This window comes from Ornithodoros turicata, chromosome 8, assembly GCF_037126465.1.
Source record: "Ornithodoros turicata isolate Travis chromosome 8, ASM3712646v1, whole genome shotgun sequence".
NCBI lineage: Eukaryota > Metazoa > Arthropoda > Arachnida > Ixodida > Argasidae > Ornithodoros > Ornithodoros turicata.
Genome location: NC_088208.1, coordinates 27,470,702 through 27,487,705, shown reverse-complemented (window position 1 = coordinate 27,487,705; position 17,004 = coordinate 27,470,702). Strand labels below are relative to the sequence as shown.

General features: G+C 44.7%; 2 protein-coding genes across 6 annotated transcripts in view; one reads left to right on the top strand and one right to left on the bottom strand.

Moving 5' to 3' along the window:
* LOC135366838 (diuretic hormone receptor-like) overlaps positions 1-17,004 on the bottom strand; it is a 99,824-nt gene that overhangs the window by 3,460 nt on the left and 79,360 nt on the right. For all 5 annotated transcript variants that reach the window (XM_064599777.1, XM_064599780.1, XM_064599778.1 and 2 more), the window contains 8 exons: positions 12,273-12,364; positions 9,945-10,030; positions 9,358-9,478; positions 6,771-6,921; positions 6,606-6,693; positions 5,243-5,309; positions 3,691-3,776; positions 2,165-2,297 (listed from right to left, as the gene is read on the bottom strand). In XM_064599777.1, coding sequence (XP_064455847.1) covers positions 2,165-2,297; positions 3,691-3,776; positions 5,243-5,309; positions 6,606-6,693; positions 6,771-6,921; positions 9,358-9,478; positions 9,945-10,030; positions 12,273-12,364 — 824 coding nt within the window. The remainder of the gene's footprint in view (positions 1-2,164; positions 2,298-3,690; positions 3,777-5,242; positions 5,310-6,605; positions 6,694-6,770; positions 6,922-9,357; positions 9,479-9,944; positions 10,031-12,272; positions 12,365-17,004) is intronic.
* LOC135366840 (uncharacterized) overlaps positions 1-17,004 on the top strand; it is a 68,141-nt gene that overhangs the window by 21,626 nt on the left and 29,511 nt on the right. The window lies entirely within an intron of this gene.

Below are 17,004 nucleotides of genomic sequence, written 5' to 3'. Positions count from 1 at the left end.
TAGTAATGCTTTCCGAATTTTGTAAAATATCATCCTGGAGATGCAATGTTACGCAACCAGATTGAATGTGCATAGCGCACACCTTTAAAGGTGTGAAAAAGTTTACAGTGTAGGCGAGGATTAAGATATTGACGTCCATCAGGCATCCTATTACTTACGCAACCTTCTCTAGGAGTCTTTGACAGTTAACGCGGATACCATGCATGTGAAAAGGACGACGTGACAAAAAAAATATGGTCTCAAGATTCAATACCATTTTCACGGAAATGACAAGGGCTTTCTGGTAGGCGAGGATTAAGATACTGACATCCATCAGGCATCCTATTAGTTACGCAACCTTCTCTAGGAGTCTTTTCTTTAATCGAAAGGTTACGATGATTGCTTCCACCTTCATTTTTTTTTGCTACGCGGCTCCCATAAATTTGTTGAACATCCATAAGTATCTTTAGACTTCGTATACTTATTCACCTCCCACTCGGTGTAATTACATAATCTGCACATTTATTCTTAGGGAATTATTCCTAGGGGGTTAAGGAACTGAAATGGGGTCTAACTGCAATCTAGGAGACTATAGAACCTCTAAGTGTTCCCCAGTGTACATTTAGTCCTTTCTTGAGCGTGCATAATTAGCGCGATTCAGTAGCTCACACAGGTAATGGTGGAAATATACGAGCAACCCAGCGTAAATGTTACTGCACACGCCAAGTTGCGTGAGAGAGATACTTTGGATCCATTCGGTTTCACAAGAGAAAAGAGGAAAGGAATATATTCTTGTCTCATGTGGGCACTTGTGGCTCGGTGAAACCAGCTGTGCCCACAAAAATGACGTCAGCCGCCTCTACTGCAATGTATCATTGCGTGAAATCGATCACAAAAGAGGCGAGGGCTGCTACTGAGTTCCTTGCGTGGGAAGGGAATGTGAAGGACGTGTGTGATCCTGTCTCCTTGCGTGCAATCTGATATTGCGCGTCCCAGTCCGCCTGCTGTGGTCTTAATAACGTTCGCTCGGATTCTGATCTTGACGAACGCTTGCCTGTCGCGGTTTCACCAGTGGCTCAAAAAAAAATGTCTATGGAAGCGCTGTCTCAGCGCTATATCTCGACTGGTGGGCGTTGAGGAAGAAGCAAGAGGGAGAACTAAGGAAAGATAAGCTTTCGACAGCGAAGTTACATGGCGAATCCGTGGAGAAGCAACAGTTATAGAGCTGAGAATTGGAAGAAGTGATTGTAACAGGATTGAAGTAGTAGTATGGCAACGTTGCTCAGTGTGCGTCACTCATGCCCACCATGAATGAAGCTTTAAAGAAGTAACTGGTACATCATGCCCGAATGAACCAGGATGTATATTGTTGGCCGCCATCTTGCGCGAATCAGGGAGTATTTTGTGTCGCCCTAATTAATTCATGTACATAATTAACTATGGAAGTTTTCAAGTATTATCCTTGGATTCTTGAAGAGGGAAAAAAAAACGTACGTCAAATATACTAGGACACAATGTGAACTGACTCTGGAGTTTGTGAACGGCCCCGCAGCTTGTCAACTGACACTCGCCTCCAAAGTTAATACTGTGAGGGACATCTAAGGATATCGCTCTCTCGGGAAGCATGGTCTTCGATTTGATCACCTCGTATCCTCATTCGCCCATTACATCTATATAGCCTGAGACTGGGAGGTACCCGTGTTCGAATCCCGGTGCAGGCTGTGCTTTCTGGGGTTCTTCTTGGGTTTTCCTCGGACGCTTTTAGACATATGTCGTCACAGTTCCGTTAGAAGGCGGCCCAGGACGCACATTCCCGCAAAGCGTTAGTCGTGACGTTGCCCATCTCCGTGAGGCCGACCACGGCGAGCTCTTTCATTAGCACAAAACACCAACTGCACCCTATAGTCCCTTAACAATATTTTAAAATTACGATCAATCTCAAATACTTAGTTCACAATCAATACGTGTAATTTAACCTAATATAAATACTGTCGCGATGGTTCGACATCTGACACTACACCCAAAATAACTCTGTTTTCTTTATCTCTCTGTTCCACGTTCGTGGAACCGCAATGGAACCAAAGAAAACAAGCAGGGGTAAAATATATACATATATATTCGTTAAGGAATCTGGAGGGGAATACTCTTCTTAATTAAATTGCTCATTAAGGAACAGATACGTTACCTGAGTTGACAGTAGAGTCACCTGCAAGTACGTAAAGATAACCTTCGCGGTGCGATGGGACGGAGTCCATATGACGAGTATGTACGTGACGCCCAGCAGTGGAATAAGTACTAGTAGAGCCTTCGCTGCTTTCCTGGAGGCAGACACAATACATAACCTATGAGGCTGCGGAACCGTTGAATTGAAAAACCACGTGTTTCCCGACCTGCAAACCGCTTTTTTCTTTCTTTCTTTCTTTTTTTCCACACGCGTGCTGTACTTTTCTCTTTTCACTGTAAATACGAGTTTCGCGCCACCTTGCGGATACGTCTTTCTTGACTATACGATATTTTTTTCTTTAGCACTATCGTCATGATCATCATCATCACCATCGTCATCGTCATCTTTTAAAGCGATAGCGTTATAGGGTCCAGCAACGTCAACCGCCGTGCAGGTCCAACGCCACCTAGATACCGAAGACCGCTTATGGGGTTCACGCTCTCCTCTCCCTCCTTCGCTACGTGGACATATAAAGTCAGAATTCGTCTGCTACTGCGATTCGCCGTTCTGCGAATCCCAGAACTCGCAAATGATTGCTGCTAACTTGGAACCTGTAGACCCGAATCTGTAGACTAAAAGTGCAAGACGCTTTCCAGAAAATCAGTCTTGAGAAAGATACGGGACCGGTTTCGCGCTTTATTTTAAAGTTTTCCCATTTAGTCCGCGGGGACGTTCAATCACTACTCGCAGACGACGGGGGTTCGTCTCCATGGCTACGACCGCTGAAAGCACGTTCGTGATTGGCTACCGCCGTTGAAAAAACGATCCCGATTGGCTGACTCTCAGCTGTTAACGTCACATCGACGAGTAAGCAGGCTTTCTCTATCTAGGTGGTGTTGGTAGGTCCGTCCGTAACAACTGTGGAGAGAAGGAAGGGAGGGAGGGAGGAGGTGCGGACGCCCGAATAACAAGGCTCTAGGTTACCGCATTGAAACGCGTTTGGCCGCATGCTAAAATAATGCAGCCAATTTTCTCTCCTTAAAATTCGACAAGCGTCTGAGGAGATGCTGAAGTATTCTGCTCGCATAGTATTAAAGGAGCGCTAAAGTAAAAAAAAAAAAAAACTCTCGTCGTGCAATAAAAAGATGCCGTTACTTTAACACCAACACGAAAGGAACGGGATTCATGCGTTACGTCCTTCGTGATTTAGGATCGATAGAAAAAAAAGCAATGTACGTTTTCCCTCTCGCTCTCCTCCTCAAGAAAGACAACAATGCAGAGAGGCCTCGGATTGGTCTCTCCTCAAACGATCTTCCGACATGATTGGACAAATCGTTTTAGGAAGGAGAGGGAAAGGGAAGAAGAGGGGTGAAATGGAAAGAGGGAAGGAGAGGGCTGGTCCTTTCGCTCGCAAATCTCGAACGACGCAACGGATGCTTCCCGTTCCTTTTGTGTTGGTGTCAAGGTAGAGGGCATATATTTCACCCCGCAAGGATAAATACTTTAACTTTAATACCCCTTTTAGGCTTTGTATATCTCTTTCTTACCTGTACTGCTGTGTCTCCAAGGTTGTGGCAGCTCTGAGCTTCGTGATCAGCACCCACATAATTTCGCCCATGAAGAACATATTCACCTATGGACGCAGAAGACAAAAGAAAAAATATCGAACCAATGTGGCTATTATTCGTGGAAATCGAACACACACACAAAAAGTGAGCACGCAGAAACGTACAGAGAAAGAATGCGAAGCACGACTGATCAATGCGGAACGCGCCTGTACGCATTGTTCGCGAGCCTTCACTTAATTTCATCTTAGTTTTGACGAACGTCGGAGCTTTTATCTTTAGCTATAGTAGTAGCACAGCAGAGGGACATGTACGTTACGAAAGGAGGGTTACAGCGCTTCCGTGAGTCTCACATAAGCTTTTTTTTTTCTATTCCGTGTCAGCGCCGCGAAGCAACTGTGGCTATGAGTCTCACAGAAGCAACGAATGTAGTCGTGTTAAAACATGAGCAAAGACACTAAAGCGGGTTCTTTGTGCAACCAGGAGACTTTTCAACCCTCCATAACTCCTGATAGCCTGCTTTTAGTCTAATCGTATACAGTCGATTTATGAACACCATCGGTTTCCTGAAAAAAACGTTCATAAATCGAGGGATTCATAAATCGAAAATTCTGTTAGGTGAGTACTATCGAGCAGTATTTAAGAGTTGGGATTGCGTTGATAATGTAACATATAGTTAGCACAATAGCTGACATGGACCGGGACCACGTCGCTGGTATGCTCAGAAATCCTTCTGACCTGCGGCCACCTTATTCATAAATTGAGGTCAGGAGCACTTGGTCCCCCTAATGCGGCCCTGGAAAACCCGATTGTTGTCCGGATTTCCAGGGTTTAAGAACCGAGGGTGCAATACCTGGAAAAAGTTTCGTCCGTTCCGGCGTCATTCATAAGGCCATAGAATAATCCCTTTGAAGGTTTCTGTTGACCTCGGAACGATCCGTTCATAAATTGAGACCAAAACCCTGGGAAAACTCCTAGTGCGTTCCCAGAAATTCCATTCATTATTCGGATATCGAGGTTCATAAAACGAGAGAAAAACTCATGTAAAAAGTTTGGTTCCTTGTGCTCCTATTCATAAAACGAGGGAATTCATAAATCGAAGGTTCATAAATCGAGGGTTGACTGTACTCTTAAACAAAGGGTGTACAGTCACTCCTTTTTGAAGAGTACACCCTTGCCACATATATCAGTCCCTACTGGAGAGAAATATTACTCTCCAGTAGGGAGTTAAAGAGTATCCTCACTCCCTTCGGGGAGTGAGGAGGCTCTTTTTAGAGAGTAATTGTACTCTCCAAAAAGGGTGTAATATATGTGGCAAGGGAAAAGGAGTTAAAGTGCACCCTTTTTTTTAAAGAGTGCTAGACTGAACGCAACCCGGCGGCGCAGACGTATAGAAGCAAATGTTAAACGGACGCTAAAGGGGCAAAGATTTATTCTCGCGGAATAAAAGATGCGGTTAATTTTTTTTTCTCGCTCTAGCGGACCTTTAAATGAAGTCAAACAGCGACATTAAAGCACGACGTTGATAACTTACGAGTAGGACAATCACGACAGGACAAATGAAGATGCAGTCGTAGATGTCCTTCAGTTGCCACACGCACCTATTTACGAAACAGTCAATGCGTAAAGCACACCAACAGTCAACAACGACAACAACAACAAATGGAGAAGTGATGATGACATGGGATGTTTTCCCGTGGTAGCCAGTAATGTCGGGGACAACAGAAAGCTGCAATCGAAGCCGTTTCGCGCGTTCCGTTCCAGTCCTGAAACCATTTGTCATAACGGCACCTCATTTTTCCCCTTCGTGGCGCTTCGTAGAAAATCACTAACTCGAAGCTATCAATTTGAAGCCAGCATTTTTGTCTTCATGTCGGCGTATTTTGCTTTCGTCAACTCCAGTCAGTGACCGCTGTGCGTTTCAGAGCACAGCTATCATAGCATTTTTTTTTTTTTTTCAAATTCAGGCATAATACTTTCTTCCTGCATTGATATTCAATAATCGATTGATTGATTGGCGGAGTGAAAAAATAAACACATCTCCACATTTTTTATGTGAAGATGCGATTTCTTTTTTAGTTTTTTTAGTTTTTTAACTAGTATGGCTCGGCTGCTCCACTCCGCTACTACTCTGTTACTCCAGAACTCGTGAATGGCAAACAAAGTAGAAAGACCAGCCTGAAGCTGACTAAGGTATAAAAAGTTTCATCTACTGGACTCATTCAACAATAGGTATTGATACTGTCTATATTGATTGTGTGCATTGATACTGACAACAATTGTCTGATAACATATTTTGGTTTTCCTGACATAGTGCGCTGCCGCTACACTCTTAAAAATGAACTTCACCGTATAGCTAGCTCCTAGTTGACCACTATCTCGAAAGATATCATTATCTGATTTGTTGAAAACGGGAGGCGTACGCTTTCTTTTTTGTGTGTGTGTGACACTTGTGCTGTTCATAATTGTCGCAAAAAAAAAAAAAAAAGGCGTACACCACCCGTTTTCAACAAATTAGGGCACATAACGATATCATTCGGGATGATGGTTGGCTAGCGGCGTGCTATATGGTGAAGTTCATTTTTAAGAGTGTAAACGTGGCCCACGGCCGTACTGCGGGAGCTTTCGTTTCCACTAACCAGTATCGTGCTGGGCATCAGAAAATGACGCACACAGTGCATTTTCAGCATCAGTATCACGTTATAGTTACATCATCACACCCTAACCATCGTAATCAAACTGATGCTGTCGTTGTGTCATGTCAGATGAGGCCGGGAGCGCATATCGATCACGCGGTACCTTGAATATGTCTACATATCTTGAAGTTTTTTTTTTGTTTTGTTTTTGCACATGTAGCTTCCTTCAAAAACAAAAGTAACACACGTAGATATACTCACATGCCATCAAATAATCTGACATCATTATGAGAAGGACTATAGTAGGACTTTACAACAGCCCATACAATAACTAGCACCGCTGGAGCACCTGGAACAACAAAAAAAAATATTTACAGCGCATTCCGCCATTTACGTTGTATCGTGCAGTAATCCGTGCCTCCGTACCCCATCCGATGAGTGCGTAGACTTGAAAGCGAACAAGTTCAACGGAGAACGTCTTGACAACAAGAATGTACAGGTAGAGGCCCTCGACAAACATCCAGAAGAAATTTGTTCCCATCAGATATGTGAGGAGAATGTAGAGGGAGCAGGCTGTCTGCGGGAAACAGAAACGTTATGCGCAGTCCTATAAGCGCTTTGTGTGTACAGTAAAAGGGTATAGTTAAAGCAATGGCGTGGGCGAGTTGGTACGTACAGGTTGGGACAAAAGTTTACGGAACACGCGAGCGGCGTACTTTTCCTTCGGTGCGACACCCTAGCGGCCACCGGAAGCGGGTGAGTTCACTCTTTCGGAGGGGTGGAAGGATGTGCTGTTAGCGACACACAGCGGTAGCTTCCACATCCCAGACACTCCCAAGCCACACTACCACTGTGTGTCGCTAACAACGCACGCTTCCACCCCTCCGAAGCAGTGAACTCACCCGCTTCCGCCGGCCGCTAGGGTGTCGCACCGAAGAAAAAGTACGACGCTCGCGTGTTCCGTAAACTTTTGTCCCAACCTGTACATACTGACACACAAAAAAAAACAGCGCAGAGACAGGACGTGAGTAGACAAACGAATTCATAATAGAATTCATAATACATAAATAGATAATAATTCATAATAGAGGTAATAACAGTGTGAGCATGCCTTCCATTAACCTCCTTTCCCACGAGATCCGGTATGTCCACCACTAACTTGTCTTCATTCCTTCCCAATATTCCACACTTGTTAAGTTAGCGCTTCGTTTGTCTACACACCTCCTGTCTCTGCGCTGTTTCTTTTTTCTTTTTTTCTTTTTTTTTTTTGTTGTTGTTGTTGTTGTCGGGAATAGTTATATTGCTACGGTAATCTTCTTACTGAAGGTCTTCTCCGAAATGATTATTACATAATGATAGACGAAAGCGCTCTATCCTGCTAAGATAATTGGAAGGTCGAACAAAAGCATGCGCAGTTTCCGCGTCATCACGCTTTGTTTGTCGAAAACGACGTTCTGCTGTAGTGCTTGCGACACACTTGTCTCTAGTCTCGAGCTCTTGCCGGAACGATCCCCTATCGGCTGTGTTGCGCATGAGGGAGCGATACCAAGGTCGACTCCGGGGGAGGGAAGGCCAGAAGAAAGTGCGGGCAATGCAGGCAGTTCACGACGACGTCCAAACCCCTATGTCACTATGTGGCGCAGGATTGCACGGCCTCCTCCCTCGGAGTCTATTTTTGGTATAGCTTCTTTTTGATTTTTTTGCTATAAAGACTTTTACTGAATGGAAACAACTACGAAAGTACATGCATGCAATCCGTAAACAGACGTAGAAAATATATACAAGATGAGCGCTCATAATTTCTGATATGGGCTATGTGCAGTGCCGCTAAGAAAAAGACACACGCCTTAACAGGAGCTGCATACTTGTACACACCTTAAGGCGCATATTGATGTACTACAATAACAGAAACCCACAAAACAGTTGTCTAACAATCGGTAGGATTTCTATTAAATTGAGGGCGACTACAGGGCGTATGGAGACGGGGCGTGAAAGACGTGTCGTTTGAAAAACAACGGCTGTTGGTTTGAATCATACTTGTTCGTTCAGCCTCTGCGATTTACGTCAATAGTACATAGTTCTACCACGAGCTGGAAGCTACAGGCTAGTGTGTTGCAAGCAGTACAACCTACCGTCTTGCTGAAGCTGTTGCAAAACTTTGAAAGCTTGATTCTTGACTATATTAAACGCTAAAAAAATTCAGAATACCCCTTCATAAAAAAAAGAAAAACTTTTTGGCGACGGCATTCGTGTCCGTCAAATAACATAAGTTATTGGGGGGACTTAATGAATTAAATAGGTTCCAAATAACCTTTCTAAATCCAGTCAATCTCTCTTCTCCGTCAGTACAAGCATTAAGACGTCGCAGTTAAGAGTTAATTTCACCCTATATGTAAACCTGCAATCTACATGGCAGTAAGTAACTAGAGACTCTGACACCATCATAAAGAGGGGGGGGGGGCTGGATAATAATAACAATTTATTTTCATCAGGTCCCCATAAACAACCTGAAGGTCTGAGAAATGGTGCACCACACATAAATAAATACAAAATACAAAGATACACATAAATACAAAGAAGCCACACATCAAATACAGAAGACAAAACAGCAAATGCTAAAGTCAGTTGTGGGAAAAAACGAAAAAAACTAAAGGGAAGACTACGTAAACTATGCATTAAAAATTGACATGATGGCCTAGTAACATTAGAATAATCAGCGAGTATGTCGACACCATGATTCTCGAACAGCTTATTCCAGTACGTTAGTAGAAGACTGATCGGACTTAGCTTGTTATGCGGTCGACATGAAAGATTGGGTGAAATCTAAGCGAACGAGAAGGCGCATGGGGATTAATTAAGCGTAGTAAACCAGGGCAGTTGAAGACGGAGTGAACCAGTTTGTATACAAGAAGACACAACCTTTAACAGTTCTACGGTGGTTGACAACGCTTGCAAGCCAAATTTCTCCAGGATATGCTCGTAATAGTAGTATGGATGAAAGGATAGTACTGACCTCTCGATATGCTGGCGAAGGAACCGATTGCAACGCCGACGTTGTCATCCACGTAATCGATATCAGGAAGTAAGTGATCATGAGGTTGACATGAATCATGTTTCGTAGGCAGCGCAAGTCCCTGTCAACAGTTCAAAGGTTCTCTATGCATTAAAAAGGTTCTCTGCATAGTACTAAAAGGTTCTCTGCTCTGCTTAGCGCTGGAACATTATTGAAGATTTCGAAAACACGGGTCCGTTTTCACCGATAAGCACTGTGCCTCAGGGCAATGGAAATAATAATGCAGCTATAGTTATCCGTAGTGCAATTGCAATTAGGTTGTTAAAAATAAGGCGTCTGGCAGCTGAGAGCTGTACAGAAAAGGTCACGCCATTTCAGACTTATCAGACCTGGAGTAGCTTGTCCTGCAGTGAGCGGGCTCACATCACCATTTTTTTCTCCTATCATCATCATCATCGTCATCATCATCATCATAAGCTGTACAGCCGTAGAGCATGGGGCTGACCCACGACACAGTGGTTGCTTCTAGTTACTTGTCGGTGAAACCAGAAATGTATGTTTTGAAAATTGCAGACGATCATACTTACTTGAAGTATAGAAATATCCATATAGCAATGGTCAACGCAAAGAGGGAAACTCCGTATCCGATGAAGTATATCGTCATTTCGTCCACCTGGAGTGATCGAATGTCACATAATCAATCAAATCCCAAAATTGGTACCAACCTCACAGCTATTGCTATCCCACCAAAATAGCTATCCCGTGTGCCCGCACAATGACGGCATACAAGATCGTCATTTCATCCACCTGGAGTGATCGAATGTCACGTAATCAATCAAATCCGAAAGTAGCTACCAAACTCACAGCTATACCTATTAGGATAGGCTTAGCTAGGAACATTTGGCAGTGAAAAAGAGGAACCACAAGGAAACTTCGAGTTCGAGAACAGGCGACCCAAGGGCTTTGGGGGCATCCAAAGAAATAGCGTCATCACTACTGCGCACGCTCAGAATCCCACCTTGGCTTTGAGTTTTTGGCGTGCACGCTATTTTTCGAAGATAGCGTGGGACCACAAAGCTGGCTTGCGTCGCTGTCCACGAGCGTCCGCGTGACCGTGTACACCTGCAAACGGCTTAAACGGTTTTGTTTTACGACACCAGTTATGTTTAATACTAACGGCACAATATATTTACAGGACGTGATTTTTTTTTTTTTTTCGTTTTTGGATGTTCATGTTTCGTTTGAAAGCCTCGGTTGTTGTAAGCCGTGGGGCGCTGAATGTGAGGAACGCAACCACGCCCGCTCTCCGTATGAAAAGCCATATTCTGTATGGTGTGCTCCCATATCATCATCATCATCCTCTCTCTCTCTCTATCTCCCGGAGACAGGCAACCGCTGCGCGCGTTGTTACTGTCTTGGACCTCGATCGATTACTTCAGATTTGTCGCTACTGTGGCTTTTTTCTACGCCCCCCCCCCGCCCCCCCCCCCACTCCGTCTCAAATTTATCTGGAAATAACTTTCGTTCATTCATTCTTACACGCATTCAGGGAGGCTATGCTCGCTTATATATATATATAGTCGAGATAACTTGATACGTCAAGAAAAGCAAACGGGACGCGACTATTGGACGGCGCCCAATACGAGCGTTCCGCTTACTTTTCTCGGCGCATCGAGTTGTCTCGAAGTTGCCGAACATCGCATCCTTGTTCTTAAACTTTCCATTGTCTATACCTTCACGGGCGAGGCCTACTTGCGAATCAATTTATGGATTTCTACAGCACGGCGCGCCTGCTCGAAATGTTCAGTATGAGTGGAACCATTTATCTTGGCGGTACAGTTTTTTTTTTCCTTTTTTTTTTTCCAGCAGAGAGAAGGGAAAGAATGTTCAATGAGAAGCCGGAAGAATGGAATATTTCGAGAATCCCCCTCTTTCTCGCACTATTTATACGGGGTGTTTCACCTAAATAGATTTAAAAAATTCTATCTGGCGAAGTACTCGCCGGACGACTGTGCGATTTTCGGCAATTACCTTCTGGGAACTTTTGCCGCCATTTAGGAAGGCTTTGGACAATTTTTAATTCAGAAAATTGTATTTTCTTCAATTGAACTTGGAAAATTACCAGGCGAACCTCACTATTTTTTACAGAAATATGAAGTCCTCCACAGATAACCGCAGACCCAACTCAAACCATGCATAGTGTCGCAACGGAAATAGCCTTAAAGAATAAAAAAAATTCCGCCTTAGCTTTGCCTGGCTGATTGTCGCAAACAACAGCGCACGGAAGGTGCAGTGAGAGGAGGAAGCGTTCCCGCCTCTTGTTTATCGTTCTTTCCCCCGACTTGACCTTGATGCTAGTGACAACCGTCTTATCACAAAGAAAACAAACCAACCGTCTTATCACAAAGAAGGCAAAACATATGAAGGCGGGCACACTTCCTCCTCTAGACGCACATTTCGCGCGCCCTTCTTTGCGAAAATCAAGCAGGCGGGGCTAAACCGGAATTTTTACTAATTTTTGTAGGCTATTTCTGTCGCAATACTGTGCATAGTTTTTGTTGGGTCTGCGGTTGTCCGTGGAGGACTTCATATTTCTGTTAAAAAAAGTGAGGAGCTTGGCAATTTTCAAAGTTCAATTGAAAAAAATCAATTTGCCGCAATAAAAAAATGTCCAAAGCCTTCCTCAATGGTGGCAAAAGTTTCCAGAAGGTAATTGCCGAATTTCCTATAATCCACCGACGAGTGCATCGCCAGTTAGAATTTTTTATCATTTTAGGTGAAACACCCTGTATATCTGCTCAGGCCCTTTCGACGGCAAGTGTCAAAAAGAACCACAAAAAAAATGCTGCTCGGAAGAGGGAAGCGGTGAAAAAAACGGCAGCGGGAGATAAGGCGGCAAATGAACAACCGTTTACCTTCTTATCGACTTCGAACAGCGGTCTACAGCTGGAGTAGTCGGACCTTTCAGCCCAGGTACCGTTCTCGAAACATGGCCTCGTGGCATTATCTAGAATAAAAACAAATAAACAAATAAAGTGAGTCACAGAAAGGGTATTGCATTTCCTTTCAATATTCATACCTACGCTTTCAGCGTTTATTTTTATTTTTTCAGGTATAAATTTTGTTTCCGCGCGATGGCTTTGAATGTAATTTGCTCCTGACGTGAGGGCAGCCGTGTAAAAATATTGGTTCAAGGAATTTAATTCTGCTGCTGAGCATCAAGATGCAGTTCCCCATAACAAGGCTCTCTTTGTATGCGGTCTCTAGCTCCTGAAGGTTCAGTGTAGTGCTTGTGTGTGTGTGCCTGTGTGTGTGTGTGTGTGTGTGTGCCTGTGTGTGTGTGTGTGTGTGTGTGCCTGTGTGTGTGTGTGTGTGTGTGCCTGTATGTGTGTATGTGCGTGCGTGTTGTGTGCGTGTGCGTGCGTGTGTGTTTTCCTTCTTCTTACATTCTTACGTTCCTTCTTCTTCCGACGTTCTTACGTTTCTTATGTTAGTCCACGTCTCTGACTTCTGCAGGTTTATGTTTGCCTATGTCTATTATACCCCATTGACACACGATCACCTTAAAAGCCTTTCAAGGGGACCTTTCCCCCTTTCTTTATCTTTAATAAACATATCCCCCCCCCCCCATTTCAAGGGAAGCACACCTATCCGAACCGCTTTTGAGTCCCCAACAAAGAATTTCCTTTGGGGTACCCTCTCTTTTCGGAAGAGGATATCAACTATCTCCCAGGTGTTACATACCCACGTAGAGCTGAGCCTCTTCATCACAAATTTACGAGTGTTTGCAGCATTTTATTAGCGAATATTTTTACCATTACCAACACAAACTCGAGTTACATGGCAAAGCTGTTATGAAAGATTTCTCAACGGTTCATGACCACTAAAACCTATTAATTCCGTCTTCCCACTAGGGCACAAAAGGAACACACAGGAGCGGATGTGAAGACACTATCGTGTTCCCTTTGTGTGAACTAGTTCGTTGTTCCAGTGTTGAGAACGCCTTCTACGGGCGATCTATTGAAATTAATTCTAAGATGAGCCAAACAACGTGTACAGCGTGCTGAGTAGACATCTTCAGTACATGATGCGGTTACTAATAGCACTCGACCAAAATAGGTTCATTTCGCTAGCATCGCTTGTTTATTCTTGGAAAGTGTCGTGTTTAACCAAAGAACAACACGTTTAGGCCCCGCATTACGGCTGTTCCTATTAGGTGCAACACTTACAGCCACGCATCACTCTGCATACAGAAACTATGGGAGCCCTATTCAGTGCGCCTTATGAAAGTGTGGCTTATTTTCTCCGGCCGAGTAACTGTGGTATACTTATTCGGGTTGACGGACTATATTTCGTGACGTTCTTACGTTGAACCCGTGTTCAAGCACGGCGAAAGCCAAGCACGGTGTGCCAATTGTGTACTTGCGAGGAAGCAGACCGTTAGTCGCGCTAGTTTAGGGGCGGCAAGAAGTCATCGTTTTTTTTTTTTCCCCTGTCTTAGACAAGCGAATCAACTGTGACTATGAGCGGCGAACATATGTGGACAGATGGAGAGAGGACAGCAGGAAGGAGTGGGGGTCAGGGGGTTTAGTATGCGTCCGGGGCCGACTTCAGAGGGAACTGTGCCGACATTCGTCTGGAAAGTCTTCGGAAAACCTAGGGAAAAGCTCTGACAACACTGCTGGTGGTACGATTCGAACCGACCTCCTCCCAGTCCTCAGCACGACCTTGGCAGCCACCGACGAGCGGGACGCCTTAACCCGCTGGGCCACGGCGCTGGTCGTCGTCGTTGCTTGCAGCATGTAGTATAACACTGGTAACTCTATATGGTACCAGTGTTATGGCAACTGTGTAACACACACGTTCGAGATTTTTCAGCAGTATCGGAAGTTGACAAGAGCCCATAGATATAGTTCATGTTCGGTCACGTTATGCACATTTCGTAAAAAAAAGAGTAATGAGTAATGAGATGATATGTTACAAAGACGTGGACTTTGAGCGATACGAGCTGTGTGGCACGTGCTCGCTGGTCAATGTGTTCAAGTCCTGCAACGACCTCATGCGTCGCCACCGTGTGCCGTGTCGTCAACCTGTTCAACCGCGCATGTTAACCACGGCCGCCCTCACTGCCCTCCTCTAGTGAAGTCGTGAACAACTTATGCTTTATCGCCGCTCCGCGTCTGAGGGGGGAGTGATGTGGCGGCCGGTGGACAACGACGAGGACGGACACGCGCCTGGAGCACCGACTTGAGTTCCACCGGCGCGGCCATTGAGATAGGCCACCGTCATCGCCTCTCCGTGGCATACCATCATCGCTGGTAGGGACGCATGTAGAGGAACAACACCTCCTCTACACGTCCTTCAGTGCTAAGACTGTAGGGAGAGATACAAGTTTAGTGGTGCTAGATTGACGGTGCAGTTAACAGCATGAGACACGAGTTTTTGGAATATGATGGGCTTCGAGTCGCTTCGAGTATAAGTGTATGCACATGTATTACAATATTCCCCGAAACAAAACCGCCAGCTGCAAGTGTGAGTGCACGTTTGTCAATATTTAGCTCTGTCATATAGTGTACACAAAGAGTACTGGAAGTGTAATAGTGTCAACGAGCAAAAACCAAGTTGCGAGACATTGCGCAACATATCGAAGGGCAAATCATGTTGTGGATGTGAGGTTGTGGGAGATGGTGTGCTTCAACTTGCAAACCTGGCCTGTAAGGTAATTAGTCTCACGTAACTCACATACAGTAGTTAATTAATTACTGATAACGTAATTACTTGTAAAGGACTACTTTCGACAGTACGTAATTGTAGCTGTAACTTATCTGCTTTTCAAATAAACCTTGTAATGCACTTTGAATTACTTTTGGAATTGTGTTGCATGGCGCTTTGGATTCAACTTCAACTTAAACAACACCGTCGTGGCCCGTTTGGACTGTAACACCCCCCCCCCCCCTCCCTTCCCGAATTCATTCTTGCCTAAAAACGTCCACCGAGTGGAACAACCTCCAATCTAATACGGCAACCATAACTAAACCCTCCCAGCTTCCGCAATTCCATTTCACGCATCGGTACAAGATTTCATATACTTGCGTTTGTTTCACTCGACTTCTTTTTCTTTTCTACGTTTCTTTCTTTCTTTCTTTTGTTTGTTTACTATCTTCCTTTGTCTATATGCTGGCTCCATGTGTGCTTTGCATATGCTCCTTTTTGCGCTTGTTCTTTTCTTCCTTTCTTTCATTTCTTTTCGAATGTGTGTTCTTTCGTATTATCGTACCTCTTCGCTTTGTTATTCGCCTGTTACCCTGCTCCTCCAACATAACGCCCTCCCTCTTCAGACATATATCGGCACAGTTCCCCTAGAAGTCGGCCCAGGACGCACATTTCCCCAGGGCGTCAGTCGTGACGTTGCCCACATACGTGAGGCCGACAACGGCAAGCCCTTTCACCACCACCACCACCACTACCCTCCAAGAGATTTCCTTTCTTTTTTTTTTTTTGAGTAAATAAATTGATTCATGCACGAAGCACAACCACCACCACCACCACCACTACCACCGCTCGCTATTGTTGAATTAAATTATGAGAATAAGAAGAAAGAGGAGAAATGGAGCGCTTAGTCAACCGACATTCTGGCCGCTCGAACTGACGCCAGGTTGTAACTGCGGCGAAGAGAGCCAACGCACGACAAGGAATGGTCGGGCCCCAGTCATCGATCTAGATGCCTCGAAGGAAAAACGCGTTATCGTATCACCAACAGCAAATGCGTGATGACGATGACACCGGGCGTTCCACCGCGGGGGTAACGCGTCAAGTACCGTGAAGCACGGTGCATTAGAGCTGTGTATCGCGTAGCTGCACGCCATTACGTAGTTTGGCGCGTATCGTCTGGATGACATAAGATCAGCGTGCATGAGTTGCCAGACGCATCAGGGTAGTTAGAACCTTTGGGTCAGCGGCCCCGTGTGGTCGTGAGAGAACAACAAAGGAGGAGGCCTGTACATTGGCGTTTCAACGATCATTGGAGTGAATGACGACTGAAATGAATGGTCATTGATCACTGGTACACGGACATTTTCAATTACCATTCACTCAGATGCTCGTCGACTCGATGGGTTTGTGATATCCCATTGAGGAAGTCAAAGGTTATCGAAAAGTGACGCCTGCAGCCTAGTACTCAATGAACAGCTAAGCACGAAAGACGGGCTCAAAAGTACAATAACTTTTCTCATGACACCTCAGGATAACAGTACTTACGTTTATTACACGTTGCTACATTCGTAAATTTAATATTGTGCCCTCGAAACGTCGCACGATCTACAAAAATGTATAGCAAATCAGTAGTTAAAACGTATATAGACAGACGAACGGATATGCGTAGCACCATGAGGCGTGTAATGTGTCAACTTCACAAGGATCTTTCCGCCGGGCCGGGCCGCAGCAGATTATCAATGGTGCTCGATATGTTCAATGGTCATTGATTTCCGTGATCATTGGAACGGCCGTGTGATAGAGGTATTGAGTCAGGCAGGGATGTGTACCATTTATAACAACATGGCTGCCAAGAACATACAATGCGTGCACGTAATACGTGCATATAGCCTCCATCCTCATTGAAACCAATTGCCATTGAACATAGCGCCACTC